The sequence below is a fragment of the Pelobates fuscus genome, chromosome 1 (genome assembly GCF_036172605.1).
Source record: "Pelobates fuscus isolate aPelFus1 chromosome 1, aPelFus1.pri, whole genome shotgun sequence".
Classification (NCBI taxonomy): domain Eukaryota; kingdom Metazoa; phylum Chordata; class Amphibia; order Anura; family Pelobatidae; genus Pelobates; species Pelobates fuscus.
The window spans coordinates 299995092-300011678 of record NC_086317.1 but is presented as its reverse complement, the minus strand read 5'-3'; the positions used below and the strand labels follow the sequence as shown (position 1 = coordinate 300011678).

General features: G+C 39.0%; 1 protein-coding gene across 2 annotated transcripts in view; it reads right to left on the bottom strand.

The window, feature by feature from the left end:
* DMD (dystrophin) overlaps positions 1–16587 on the bottom strand; it is a 2317639-nt gene that overhangs the window by 309898 nt on the left and 1991154 nt on the right. For both annotated transcript variants that reach the window (XM_063457949.1, XM_063457957.1), the window contains one exon: positions 11439–11499. In XM_063457949.1, the coding sequence (XP_063314019.1) occupies positions 11439–11499 (61 nt within the window). The remainder of the gene's footprint in view (positions 1–11438; positions 11500–16587) is intronic.

The following is a 16587-nucleotide window of genomic DNA, read 5'->3' as shown; positions in this document are numbered from 1 at the left end:
AGAATCATCTGCTGATTTGTATTTTGCAACTCATTTTAACATGCCCTCCTCCATTATGAACTAGAGAGGGAAGAACTGTCACTACTACTACTGCAGTTCACAGTTCCTCATTCCGACACCCCAATAAATGCTAATGAAGTGCTTATTAGGTTGGTTAGTGCAGCTATGGGAAATATAGCATACTTACATATCTAGTGCAACAAGCAGGGCTCATACATGCATGGACATCTGCAGAGAAATGGCCAGTCCTCCAATAGTGCTGGATGCACTCACTGGGCACGTTTAATTAATTTGCATGGTATGCCCTGGCTGTGCCAGAAAAGACTGGCATACAAAGTAAATGAAAAACAAATTTAAAAAAAGAAACCTATCGTCCGTAATTCACTTTTAGTTAGCAATTGTACAAAACTTTATTTTACAATTCTTTTTTAAGAAGCAGCTGACATGTCAAAGGATATCTTTCTCTGTTTAAAGGTAGACAGACATTACCCTTCACAAATTGAAAAAATAATTAAAATAACTAAATCATAAAATGAGGAATATTTATTGATGGTCTCTGTTGGCTTAACTTGCTGACAGGAAACTATATCATCAAAATATTTTCTATTCAATCCACTAAGCAAAAATAACAAAAAAAATAAAAAAGCCAGTAACGGCATTTTTTTTTATTTTTTATTATCTACCCTTTCTCCCTGCAAACTCTCTTCGATCTTCTAATAATGAATGCTTACACCAAGGAAAGATACAAATTATGTAAACTTTAATTTACAGTGTCTTGTTACCTACTGTATACAAAAAGCCAGGTGAAGTATGAACTCATAAATCTGCCCAAAAGAACGCCAATACATTGTTTAGCTATTTTCCATTAGTTTTATATTGCTCATCAGACTTCAAAGAAGTCCACTGCTGCTCAGAAAAGCTGACTTGGTTTTCTATTTCCCTGTATACTTGCGCATTGATTTTAAACAGTAAAGGAAGAGGCAAAAGCAAGACTTTTATTCAGTGATTGATAGTTATTTTTATAGGACTGATGGAGAGCTATTGTTACGAACCAAGTGCCTGCACTGTCAGTATTGTTTCACAAATACAGATGCGCTGCTCGGCCAATATTTCATGGCTGACAGCTGTAGTTACACCAGGTGCATATGAGTGTCCCACATAGCGGGCATAAACTTGGTAGCCAGCAGTAAACATGACGTAATTCATGTTTGTAAACTCAACGCACGGTATTTCTTGAGATTGTTATTGAGTAATGGCATGATACTGCGGTACTGAAAAGAATATATCCATCAGTCCGATGACCGTGTGTTTGATGCACTGCGCTGTTTTAAATTATGTCAATTGGTTAGTAATTGCATAATTAAGAATATGTTGTCCATTCATAACATAAAGAATGATACCAACATTTTCCTCAAGATAAAAAAAAAATATAGCAAAAAATAAAAACTATATATATATATATATATATATATATATATATATATACACACACACAATAACGTGTAAAAATATTCAGACCCATTGAAAATTATTATATCTTTTTTTCTGGATTACAAATAATGCAATGTCATATTTGCCCCAAATTATTCTGGCAGACGTGTCTGCTCTAGGAGTACATTTTAAAGCCAGAACGAGACATTTCTGAGTAGCTATTAAAAAAGAAAACCAAAAAAAACCCGGATATATGCAGCTTGTCTAAGTATTAAAAACACTCATACTTATATTTAGCCAAGCCACCTTTAGCTGTAATAACAGCATTACATCTTTTGGTATACGTATCTCGCAGCTTTTCAAACTGGAGTCAATTTTTGCCCCTTTTTCTTGGCAGCTTCGCTCCAGATGGTCCAAGTTGGTTGGATAACACATGAGGAATGTAATTTTCAAATAGTGTCAAAGATTCAGAATAGGATTGAAATAAGGACTTGACTGGTCCAAATTCGGGTATTCATTTGTTTGTTCTTGAGCTATTCCAAGTTGCTTTGGCTTGGAATCATTGTCTGCTAAAAGGTGAGCTTTCTCCCAAACTTTAGCAGAATAAAAAGGTTCTCTTGCAGTTTTAAGACAGGAAATGTAGGGAAGCAGCGCTTTGCGGGTAAGCTCCTTGTTTGTATGATCCAGTTGAGTAATATAAAAGAAAAAAGAGAGGGACAGCAATCCAAATATAGTGTAGTATATTGTATAACACGAACGTGGAGAAAAATAAACTTATTGCACTTACACTTTTCTGGAGCTAGAAATTAGCTCCAGATTACAGTGCTTGGACGGTATAATCCCTGTGTATGGATATGTAAGTGGTCCTCTTTTTGGAGCTATGTTTTGACCTATGGTCCACATTGTATAGCCAGCCGTGTATATATGGATTGGAGCTCCAGCCACATGAAAGTTATGTACAAACAGAAAATAATGCTCTCTATTACTTAAAACAGGATAAAATAATAAGAGGAAATATACTCACAATGGATGAGCAAGTAGGAATTGCTCAATCCTAAACAGCAAAGGTGGAATATTACCCGCCAAGGAATGTGAGATAAAGCTTTTCCAATAAAGTTCTTCAGGGAAGGTTCAAATAATTTATAAAAACTAATTTTATTAGTAAACAAGATAAAAAAGAAAATAAGTAACACACTAACACTTTTCACCTATACAAAAGGCTTTTTCAAAGTGTTACAGTATAGAGGACCTTCTCACTTTAAATAGCTGTAAAATAAAATTAAAAAAACATCAGATGATGTCACTGATCATTTAAAATAATAGTATAATGAGATGAAAGATAAAAGAAAGTATGGAAGTACAATTATGTAATGTGTAAATAAAATTAAAATTATATGTACTGTTCACATTGGTGTACTTGCTATTCTATGCTTCCCCTATCTGGGCCCTGCATATAAAGCTCGTTTCTATCCCAGCACTCCTCCTTTCCCGTCCTATTGGGCACACTATTTTGTCTCTTTCTGTGTTCACCGTCTCAGGTTGCTGTGGCGACGCAGCCCACGCGTCGCCATAGCAATTTTAAAAATGTTTTCCACCTTCGTGTTATACAATATACTACACTAAATTTGGATTGCTGTCCCTCTCTTTTTTCTTTTATATTACTCCACTGGATCCTACAAACAAGGACCTTACCCGCAAAGCGCTGCTTCCCTACATTTCCGGTCTTATTTTCACCTACGACCAAAAGCAAGAGACTCTGGTTTGGGAAGTTCTAGCTGCTACATAAAAAGCAAGCACCCGAAATCTAATTTGCTGCTATATCTATATTGCCTTCTATTTTCCTACACAAATTCTTCTTTTAATTATCAAAAGAGTATCAGGTCCTGCTGATGGAAATAGTAGAAACACAAAATGTTTTGTGCCGCTACCCCAATTGGAACTATAACAAGTTATAGTGTTGACAATAAAGAAATCAAGTATATCACTCACAGTGTCCAGACTTGTACAATTAGATGCCCAGGTGCTGATTTTCTGATGGTTCCACAATCCGGTAAGACATGATGGGAAAAGACTTAATACTATTGAATAGAATATTGAGATATTGAATACTCTGCTCTCTCTTTTTCTCACAGTTTTCCTTCATATCTGCAGTTGTTTTAATGTCTCTCAGGTAGAGACAAGTTGTGAGGTAATGATATTGGCATTTGGGCATTATTTTTCAGCTGTGTAAATATAGACTTTGCAGAGCTCTATGGTTGAATAATTTTGTAAGAGGCATATTTGAGTTTTTTGGTTTTCTCCAAACTAATATTGAGATATTATTTCTGCCATGATTATGCTAAATGTATCCAATGAACTGCAAGACAAGCGATACCGTATAAGCACTAGTGACATTTTAAAATGTACCTGATTTTTATTTTAGCATCCCTGAACAGCAATCTATGCAATTGCTGTTTTGTCCTGATTTCATACGCTAGCAATACATACAGTACATAATATATTTAAACCAATAGTTATATTTTATTTATACTTTTGGATGTACTGAAGAGCTTAACCATTTCAAGAATTTTAAAGCTGCATACTCTAACTTGTTTTCTTTTCTTACAAAGTTAGAAACTTTATTAAAAACAGAAATATATATTATGTGGCTTAAACGTTTTTGGTGCCCATATTAATTACAGAGTTCCGGTGTTTCAGACCAACACTCATTGCTAACAAGTGTCTATGAAATTTCTTGCACACATCCTCACATTAACACACACAATGCCATGGAGTGGTGTTCTCTGGAATGATTATATTGTATAAACAAAAAAATAGAGGGATCCCTTGTGTGATCGAAACATTGCACTCTGTTTCAATAAACCTGCTGAATTGATCATTGAGTGCCTAGACTACAATTTCTGTTCAACTATCTCTGGACTGATTAATCATGATTCACTATCTGGCAGTCTGATGGAAGTATCTGGATGTGGTGGATGCCAGGAGAATGCCAAATACAGGAATGCACAATGTCTAATATAAAGTGGAGGGATGATAATGGTCTGGGATTTTTTTTTTAAGGTTTAGACCAGGGGTAGGCAACCTTCGGCTCTACAGATGTTTTGGACTACATCTCCCATAATGCTTTTACAGCCATATTGCTGGCAAAGCATCAAGGGAGATGTAGTCCACAACATCTGTAGAGCCGAAGGTTGCCTACCCCTGGTTTAGACAATAGTACAGGATACAAAGACATTTTAAACAGCTGGGTGCTTCCAACTTTGTGGCAACAGTTTTATCCTGCTCCAGCTTGACTTTGCCCCAGTGCAAAAAGTGACATGGTTTGACGAGTTGAGTGTGGAAGAACTCAAATGGCCTGCATTGAGTCCTGATCTCAGCTCCACTATAACACCTATAAGATGAATTAGAATGCTGATTGTGCAACAGTAGCTGACCTCACTAATGCTCTTTTGTCTGAATGGACACACATTCCCACAAACAATACAAATCTTGTGGAAAGAGTCATATGTGTCATGGTCAGCGGTCCACATACTTTTGCTATATAGCGAAGATGTTAGAATTTCAATAAAAATGCAATACAAAATAAAATGACCACAAAAGTGAAAGTTCTGCTTTATCTCAGAACAGCAACAGTCTAGTGCAGTGATGGCGAACCTATGGCACGCGTGCCACAGGTGGCACGCCGGGCCCTCTCTGTGGGGACGCGGCCATAGGTTCGCCAATAATGCAGAGTAGGCGCCTGCCTGCCCGAAACGGCAGGCGCCTACTCTGCTTCCGGGTCAGGAGGCAGGGGAGGGATCTTTGCAGCAGCTCCCCTGTCCTCCTGCGAGCAAGCTGTGTGGAGCGTTGCCGCGCGTTACCATGGCAACGCTCCACACAGCATCGCGCGGGAGGACAGGGGAGCTGCTGCAAAGATCCCTCTGCTTGCCACCACCGGACCACCAGGGATGGCTGTGTCCCCCCCTTCCTTCATTAGAGGTAAGAAGGAGGAAGGGGGGGACTAATTTAATATACTTTTTTTATTTTATTATTACTTAAATACCCCCCCTACCCTCCCCCATACAGCACCCCTACCCCCCCACCCAGCACCCAGCACCCCTACCCTCCCACACAGCACCCCTACCCCCCCACAGACTACCCCTACCCCCCCACACACAGTACCCCTACCCCCCCACACAGTACCCCTACCCCCCCACACAGTACCCCTACCCCCCACACAGTACCCCTACCCCCACACAGTACCCCTACCCCCCCACACACAGTACCCCTACCCCCCACACACAGTACCCCTACCCCCCACACACAGTACCCCTACCCCCACACAGCAGCCCTACCCCCCCACAGCAGCCCTCCTACCCCCCCACACACAGCACCTCCCCTACCCCCCACACACAGCACCCCTATCCCCCAGCATCCCTCCCCTCCCCCACACCTAGCATCCCATCCCTCCCCCACACCCAGCTTCCCTCCCCTCCCCTACACCCAGCATCCCATCCCTCCCCCACACCCAGCATCGCTCCCCACCCCTACCTCCACACACAGCACCCCTACCCCCATACACAGCACCCCTACCCCCCCACACACAGCATCCCTACCCCCCACATAGCAGCCGTACCCCTGCACAGCAGCCGTACCCCCCACACAGCACAGCACCCCTGTCTAACACACACACCACCACTCATACACACAGCACCCCTCACACACACACCACCCCTCACACACACACACACACACACACACCACCCCTCAAACACACCCCTCATACACACACAGCACCCCTCATACACACACACACAGCACCCCTCATACACACACACACAGCACCCCTCATACACACACACAGCACCCCTCACACACACACAGGACACACGGAAACCCTCAGACACACACAGCACCCCTCAATGCCCCTTAAACTACACCCCTCAATGCAGTGTGTGTGTGTATTCAGCAGTCTGTGTGTGTGTGTATTCAGCAGTCTGTGTGTGTGTGTGTATTCAGCAGTCTGTGTGTGTGTGTGTGTGTGTGTGTGTGTATTCAGCAGTCTCTGTGTGTGTACTCAGCGGACTGTGTGTATGTATTCAGCAGTCTGTGTATGTGTACTCAGCAGTCTGTGTGTGTGTACTCAGCAGTCTGTGTGTGTGTACTCAGCAGTCTGTGTGTGTGTACTCAGCAGTCTGTCTGTATGTGTATTCAGCAGACTGTGTGTGTGTGTATTCAGCAGTCTCTGTATTCAGCAGTCTTGTGTGTGTATATTCAGCAGACTGTGTGTATGTATTCAGCAGTCTCTGTGTGTATGTATTGCATTTGTTGGAGATACTAATAAATATAAGCTTAATTTGATCTATTTATATCATTATTTAAAATTTTTATTAGTGAACTCTCTGTTGTTGTGTTCTTTTAAAACAAAAGTTGTTAATTAATTCAGACAACAGTACGAGTTGTTTTTTCTAAACTTAAACCTCAGTATTGAGGTTTAATTGCCGTGTTGGCACTTTAAGGAAAAAAAAGTTGGCATGTATTGCGGTTTGGGCACTCGGGCTCAAAAATGTTCGCCATCACTGGTCTAGTGTTTATATAGGGGAGACGTAATGGGTGATTTTACAGGAGTTTTCATACAACTGCAGTCCAAGAAGCAAAAACTATTTTTAAAACATAAATCCTACACAACCCGTTGTCAAGAGTACCTTACACTAAAGCACTTGTATTTTTTTCACGAGAACTACCCAATTCCTGTTTACAATACTTAACAATTTATGTTAATAACAAAACAAATATAAAAGAAATGTGTTCAAGTTACTTGCAGTTTGGGATATTTTGCTAAGCAATACTTAGAGCAATATTAGATCTACAAATCAACTCCCTGAGTTATGAGTCTAGCCATGAGATAAACCAATGACATAATTTGGTTCCATAACCTTCATCCGAGTATAATGATGAGAATAATGTCTAGAGCACCTATGAGTATTGCTCTGTGTTTTACATGGCTTTAGGAAGTGGCTAGAACTGTCTTAGTCTGATCTTTTCTACATCCCCCATGAAATCACACTCCATAGAGAACTGTGCTCTTAAGGCAATAAAATAACATGCAGCCATCTCCAATTAATGTTCATCGTAATTATCTGAATGGAACACTTTTCTTTTTTCGTTTAAAGCTGAAATGTAATTGTGACAGGCCATTGTGATTGTACAATATATTTAGGATCACAATACTTACAGCATTTGTTAGGACCCGCAGAACGATAAAATAGTGTATTTAAATCACAGAGAGGCAGTACAATGAGCAACTAAATGTCATTCGTCTCCGGCAGCGAAATAATTTATTGGCAATTGAGAAAAACATTTAGTAGACTTTTGGCTGGTGACAAATTTAGTGTCTCTGACTTGTTTTCTGATTGCAGAAACAGATGATATCAGTAGGGTTTCAGCATGAAGAATTCATTAGCCACAGTTACTGAATCCTTAATTAATTGTCTTTCTTCTCCAGTGTACACAAGCATAATTCATCTTAGTAGTACATTTTACATTAATGCTTCAAACAGTTAATATACACTTTCCAACTGTCATAACGTGAGATAGGAGGATGTGGTAATGAAGAAACGGACTGTTACTTTACTGTCAGTGACCAGATCCCCAATGGCAAGATGACTATTAGCACAAATCAATACAAGCACATCAATTTATTCAACAGGTCAACAGCGGTGTGTAAAATCAAATACTTTTTCCTGAAGGCAAATAGAACTCATTGTAATAATTACAAAGCCGTTTCCAACAATACAGATTTATTGTTAAATCAAAAGAGTTGGAAGTCATTTTATGCCAACCTCTAGCTCAACGTTGCAGTAGTTGTTTTTTTGTGTTCACAAGTACTTGAAAGATAACAGATAAGCATCATTAAATGAACAAGTAACAGTCTTTTTTTTTTTTTGTATCTCATCAGTGAATCTCATCCACAGATTATTGATACAAGGTATGCCAATATACATTAGAAATTTAAGCAGGCATAAACATTTCAGCATAATAATTCAAGCAGGTCAAACATTATTCGTTAACACGTGTTCACCACTTTACATATACTGTTCTCATTGAAATGTGTTATCAATCTATCGGTGAATAAAAATATTCATGTTTGCGCGAGAGCTTATGCAGTTTGTTGCAGAACTATGACATGAGATAAAACAAATATACTTAAAAGTAGCACCCATAATGAAACTGAAGCATAGAAGAGCACAATAACTGTCAATGAGCATCCTTAAAGGGACATCCTTATTTTGGATTCATATAGTGCCTCATTTGCCTCCTTTTTTTCTAAATTTCTTTAAATTATAATGTGGCGAAACCAACCTCGCCACTGGGCCCTGGAGAAGCCTGTTTGCTAGCCTCCTACCTGCTGACTATGGCCCCTGGGTTATTTGGGGCATATTGTACTTTATATTGCTGCTACTGGCCCTTTAAAATCAGCGATGGACATATTGGGACTTTTGGGACTACTGTCCCTTTAAGACTGTGGAGCATATTCCAGTATACTGCCTTTAATATTACATATGTATTTATGTGTTGAGTTTAACCTGGGATATGTATGCAGCATTCATCTGATTGTTCGGTAGAATCACTCCATTCATTATATTGAGTGAAACTACCGAACAACCAGACCACCCAGGAATAAGTGTGCCTCCAATTACAGTTTGCAACAATGTTGCAAACGGGTAATTGGCAATCAGTGTAATATATTCTTTGTCCTCTGGGTGGCCGCCATTCGGGAAACAAACACGTGGCGGTGGCCATCTTAAACTACCGAACAGCGGTGTTTTGCCGTCGAGTGTCTGGAACTAAAATCGGACACTTGACTAGGCAAACACCGCTGAGACCTCCATACTTCCAGAAATTCGTATAGAAACTACCGAATGACCCGCCGTTCGGTAGAAAGAACCCCACAAACAAGGGAATTCATTCAAACCCTCTCCAGGCTCTATAACACAGGCAATTCGTCTGTTTTCATTCCCTTGTTTGTGACCGACCGCAGGGCCAAAATGCATGGAACTGTTTTCGGATACTTTACCCATGCGGTCGGTCAAATCTTTGGAACCCCATATCTCACGAACCGTTCATCCGAATGACTTGAATTTTGAATATGTTGTCCCCCCAAATGAGGGCTATCCAGCGATGCTGGATTTAAAGGTGTACCCCCGGGTTTTGGGGTACATCCAGAACTTGGCTGAAAAGGTGTACCGGATAATTGGGTTTAATGTTATCTGAGGGGAGGGGATGTGTGGGCTGAACCATGTATGTGATTGGATATTTTATGCCTCCCATGGGTGTGGACTGTATGTGTATTATTGTAATAAAAGCCAGGCTGGATGAGCCAGTCCAGAGTTCCTGTTTTACCCTCAAAGTGATGTGTCGTCGCATTATTGGGGGAAGGATTTATTGTATGCTGTTCCAGTTGACTGCTAGGAGTACAAGCCTATTCGTATGGTTCCTATTCAATGGTCTACAGCATTCAGAGGCTTGAGAAGGTTCATATGTTTCTCGGATTCGGTGATTGTGGTGTCTGCCAGAGTGCTTGGAGTCCTCAGGAAGCACTAGGAGCATCCATTAACGGAGGTACCAAGTCGGGGTGCCAGGTGATCCGTTACATATAATTTGCAAGAAAATTGGGCCAAGATCTGGTTGGGAACCTTGGAGAACAGTGGACACTCGATAAAACAATATTAAGGCCTCCTTTGGCAGTTTTCTACGATTACTGACAATAGATATATAAATATAATCAGTTAATCCTTGTCAGTATAACTGTGAAGATTGGCACATTAAGTATAATGATAATTTGTATATTTTAAATACGGCTCTCCTTTTTTCAAAATGTCTTTGAATTATAATTTGAAACAAGATTCGGACAACATCTGGTTGGGGACCTTGGAGAACAGTGGGCATTCCATAAAACAATATTAAGGCCTCTTTTGGCAGTTCTCTATGACTACTGACAAGAGATAGATAAATATAATCCTCGTCAATATAACTGTTAAGAATGGTCCATTAAGTATAATTAGTATTTGTATATTTTAAATACGGTTCTCCTTTAGTTAGCTAAAATCCCATATAATGACATCTTTACAGTATATTGTGTAGTATAAATGAAAAGATGCATCTGGGTATATTTTCTAAATTACTTTAGGCAGTATTGCTCAGGAACAGTTGATAATGGCTCTAACCCTTAGTGAATCCATTAAATGGTATTTAATTTATATATATATAATCTCAAAATGTTTTTCACATTTTGCAGAGATAAATACAGAGACATGTTCTTGTTTAGGGAGAATTTATCACATTTTTTTGCCACCTTTTATGCGTAATGGTTGGCGCCACAGTACACTGTTTTATTATCCAGCTTTAAATAACATAACTCTAGGGAATCCCTCAAGCAATTAGGTTATATCATTTTGTGAAAGAAAAAGAAAATCTTTAGACCTGCGTTCCAAGGCCAGATCAGCGTTAACAGTGATGACCGTATTTAATGAAGACGCCATCCCACGAGAGAACAAGGTTGCTAACTCATTTCATGTAGGTCACCAAACAGATGTCACATGATTTAGAGCACTGGGCAGTGAATCATAATGGACTTTACTACTCGTCTTGAACTCCTATCTAGGTCAGGGATGATTAACCTTCAAGTCTCCTACTTTTGCTGCTGGGATTCTGCTCCCATCACCATCAGCCAATGAGTAATGTTGTAACTCTCAAGCCCTACCCAAGGTTTTTATGAGGTAAATCAATTGTAGATAAGTTCTGCATTTACACTTTAACACATGACATATTGCTTGTAGGTAAACTGGTCCATCAAACAGAAGGTTTTAGAATTGGATATAACGTGTCACTTACTGGGTACCACTCTGCACCTCTGCTACTTAGTGACTAAATCAACACCTTGTTTTTTTAAAAATTTTTAAAATAACTCAATACATACAAACAACGGCATAAAACCAATGGATGCAAATAAGGCAAATACCACTTACTTGATGTAGTATGGTACTTTATTTGGTGAGATTGCCCTTTCCCAAGGACTTTGGACAGATGCTGAAAAATAAAGAAAGGGAGATAGACCTCAGTTTAAACAAGGAAATACAATATCCATCTTTGAAATAACAATTTTAAGCTTTGCCAGACTGGTGCTGGTCTGTTTGCGTGATAGTATGTGGCAATAGATGGGATTAGCCAACAGGTCACAATGACTTGCCCTAATCCCAATGAAAATGAGTTTAATCTACTGTCATAAATATATACAAACCACCCCTCTCAGTAAATTTAAAAGAGAGGTAAGCAAATGTACTAAAAGCTAATTTCCCATTGGTACATTGTGTTTCATTTTGTAACCTTGCTTGTCTTTTCTAATTTGTTTTTGTTCATTCATGATTCATTTTTCCATTTTCCTTACATAGCATGGCTAGTTTAAAAGCTTCTTAATAGCTGCGAAAACTATTACAGTGGAGAACCTTTAGATTATAAACTCAGACTTCCATGAAAACACTTAAATATGCAAACAACATTGCCTTTCAACTGTTATCCAAACATACCTTTCAAAATATGGTATTTATGGTTGAAGAATTTCTTATTTTCAAGAATAGCCTGAAAGTATAGGCTACTATTACAATATTCAACTCAATAGTATACATGTTTCAACCTCATAAAAATCAATCTGGAATCTGGACTGTACCTGTTGCCCTACAAGTACTACAGAATTCAACTAAAGAATTTCACTGATAAAGCTATAATAATGAAGGGACTTTACAATTATTTGGTATTAAAAGTTAGCACTATGCATAAAATAAAAAACAAATATTCAAAATATGTATGAATGACAGTAGAATGCATCTCCCTAAAGGAAAAAAAAACATGAACAAAAGTATAAAAAAATAAAAAAATAAGGTGGATATAAAAAATCAAAAACAAAAATACCAAATCACTGACACATAACAGCAATTGTTGTAAAATCACAGGCAGGAAGTGGCAATGTTGCTTGGATTGGTTAGGGGTTCAAATGGCTGCAATATGAAATGCCACTGTAGACCAAACGCTAATCACCATGTGACCCATGCATTTTATTGTGGGAATTTCTCCAAATATAACAACCAGTGAAATAGCACATCTCAACATAAGTCTAATCAGCACAGAGATGTGATACAATTTATGTGATATAATATAGCAAATTGAGAGAATAATATCCCACCTAAAGAAGAACAGTACTGAAAAAAGCCTTTCAAACATGTATAAATAATCTGAGGAGAAATACGGACATATTTCTAAAACTGCCAGGCAATGGTTCCAAAAGCCATCTTTGTGACAATTTGGATATAGTCGCCCATCTTATCCAGAATGCAGCTTCTCAATTTGCTTGAGATAAAAGCGCCATTCACTACGGAACAATATCCTAGCCTGCTTACAATATCCCGTCTTGTACCTTTTTAGTGATTATTTTTCTTTATCAATCAATATAATATTGTCTCTAAGATCAAGGATCTAGACTTAGAACACTCTGTGTGTTTGTTTGTATAGCCACAAACATATGGTGACCTCCAACATTCTTTTTCGAGTGTTTGCAACAAAAGCAAGTGCCTGTGTCTATATGATTTTTATATGTTTATTTGTTAGACAAGATAACCCTGTCAAGGACTCTATAAATGGTGCTTTTATGTGCTTCAATGCTTCTGAAAGCAAGCACCAGCATATTTTGCAGAGTGTGGGAATCCAGGCTAAACCATTTATGAGAAATTTAGAATAATCAAATTAATGTAAATGTTCTTAGTCAACCTATACTAAAAGTAAAATATGAATGTAAAATACAATAATATGTTTGGATATGATGAGGAATATCCAAGGAGATAAAGTTTGATGCAATGTTTCAAAACTTCCCAGTTCGGTTGCTCCGCTTTTAGAACTCCCACCCCATTATGATTATTAAACACCTAATTGATAACTAATAAATTTGAGTTTAATGTTGTCTACAGAGAAAGCACGTGTTGTGTGTAATAATGTGGTGTTACAATTTGTGTTCTTGCTTCAAAACACTTATTGTAGACATGTGATGCAACTCATGGGAATACAGTTTTATATGAGAATTTTCTAATGAAAATTAATTTTTTAATGAATGAAAATCATAAGACTTTTTGACGGTAAGAAAATTTGTTTTGGCTGAACCATATTTCTTGATGTTCATATGAATTCCCAAAATGTAGCCAAATCACAAATCAAACAAATTGCGCAATGAACAGCTTAATTCATGATTCAGAATTTCGGCATTGCTCCAAAAAATTACACGATTGATTGGAAAAACAAAGATTGACAGCTAGGGGAGAGCCACTAAATGTTGATTTTATTCACAAATCAAGTGAAAGGTAATCAAAATAAGTAATACAGTTGGAGCAGTGATACAATCTATATTTATGTGTTATACATTTAATACACACATATATACATATATATATATATATATATATATATATATATATATATTTTTTTTTTAATTGTTTTACTGCTACTACTAATTTTTCCTCCATTGGTTACTTTGTCTCACTTAATCCGTGAACCCGAGGCAGGAAATGTAGCAGTGTATCAGTGTGCTATAAACTATATATATTATATTTATATTTTGCCAACCTTTTTTGTTTAATTCATTTGACAAAGCGAACTGCCTTAAAGCTGAATAATTATTTATTTTCAGTTGAAGTGGTTTAGCCAAAACATTTTTTTTCTTTTCTTTTCTTTTCCTTTTTTTACACTGCAGTCTAGTACATGTACAGTAAACTAGCAAATACAATATAGAAAGTAAATATAAAAATGTAGTATCATTATATTGCTCTCACTTAGCACAGCAACTGATAAGCTGGTCATTTGGATGTCATACACAGTAAGTTTAAAAATAAGAATGTTACAGCTTACATACAACTAAACGTCTTCTCTTCCTTATATCGGTCATTACTGGGGTCTGCAAGTCTGCCAAGCAGTGAAATCAGGCTCGCCTGCCATATCGTCCATCTTAATGGAGACATTGATTTATTGCATCCACCCTAGAGAAGTCTTATATTATGAATGGGAAAGAAATTTGTCATCTGTTGCACTGTCACTGCCTGAAGATGTGATAATAAACTTCACTTGTTACTATCCAAGGTAGTGATTGACTGTTTATCTAGGCTGCGAATAAAGAAAGTGGACAGGCTATGTAAAAAGTTAACCTGTGATTTATCACTAGGTTGATTAAGTCTGACAATCAAGCACTATTGTAATACCTCTGGGTTTTCAAACAAGGGACCCAAATGATGTGTTTTGTCCCATAGATAGCTATTATCAAGAAGTCAGATTAAAACACTTTGATTTTGTCCAGATGTAGGTCACAATTCAGAAACGTAGCTCAGCCTCAGTTTTGGTTTAAACATAAGGGTTGTTCATGGAACAAGCCTTATGTAAAACTGACCTAATGAAATATAGGTTTGGGAAAGTATTTACAGTAATGTATAAAGAATTAGAAGAAGATATACACACACACACACACACACACACACACACACACAATTCAGTATTCTTTACTTCAAACGTGGTATTTTAAAAACACCTGTCAACAAAAGTGGGGATTTAGGTTCAGCGTATTATCATATACTGTAACAAAATCCCTAATCACCAATGCAAATGTCAAGACTGAAAAAAACAGACATTTAAAATAATAGAAGATAACACATTGTGCTCATATTTGAAGTTACTGTATTTGCAAGATATCCCCACACTTTAGAACAGCCTTGGGCTCTGAGCTAATCAGGAAATTAACGGAAGAACATTGATTCTGGTCTATGGATTCTAAACTGTTGGACGTGCTTAAACTAGAACAGAAAGTGTTGAATTGCTTGCACTCTGTAGTAGTTGTAGTGCCAGGATGGCATCACACACCTTTTTAGGTAGTCACAGCGAGGCAGGCAGCAGCCCAGCACCATAACCACCACGGTACTCTGTTCCTTTAGTGTCTATACTTGTCTGTGAATTGCTTTTCATGAACATCTTTAATTATCAGGACCTGTAGCTCTTTGTTGTGTAATTGACATGACGTTAGTCTTATGGACTGGCTGTTCATCAAACAATATAGTCGTCTATAATTTGCAAAGATACGCCTCCATGCATAAAAAAGTCCTGAACGCATGGCACATTTATCAAATCCTTATATTTCCAGACAACGTGAAACGTTTCTGTAAAAATTGGGTGAAAGTGGGCAAGTTCACCCACAAAAAGGTGGTGCTGCGTATATTAGGTAGAAATGCACCCAATGTCAGGGGAGGGCTGGTAGCATTACGCCTGGGGCACAAAATGCAGTCAAGTGGCCCATTGCACTGAAAGGAGAGTAAAAACACTTTCCCCATGTGATTGAAACGGAGGCAGTCACCTTAACAGACACACTCACAGACACACACACACATACACACACACACTGTTACAGGCATACTGACTCACACCTACAAACATACTGACACACACACACAGACAGACATACTGGCCCACACACAGACAGACATACTGACACACACAGACATACTAATACACACACATACACCCAAACTTTATACTTTTAAAGCCAGTAGACAGTGGCTGAGTAAGGAGACATGGCTGTAGTAGGGGGCTATGGGCTGTAGTGGGGAGACAGGGGCTGAAGTGGAGGGTATGAGCTGTAATTGGGGGTCATGAGCTGGGGGGACAGCAGCTGTGACAGGGTGGGGTACAGGGGCTGAGGAAGGGGGACAGGGGCTGGGGAAGAGGGATAGGGGCTGAGGAAGGGGACAGGGCTGAGAAAATGGGAAGGGGGACAGGGCTTAGCAAAGGGACAGGGGCTAAAGAAGGGGGAGAAGGGCTGAGCAAAGGGACGGGGGCTGAGAAAGGGGACAAGAGATGAGGAAGGGGGACAGGGGTTGATGAAGGGAATAGGGGCTGAGGAAAGGGGCCGGGGCTAAGTAAGAGGACAGGGCTGAGGAGGGGGGGGGCACGGACTGAGCAAGGGGACAGGGGCTGAGCAAGGGGACAGGGGATAAGCAAGGGGAACAGGGGCTGAGCAAGGGGACAGGGGCTGATTAAGGGGAGAAAAAGTGTATTGTCCTCCTCCCTGAGTCTTACCTTAGGCCAGGGAGGGGTAGG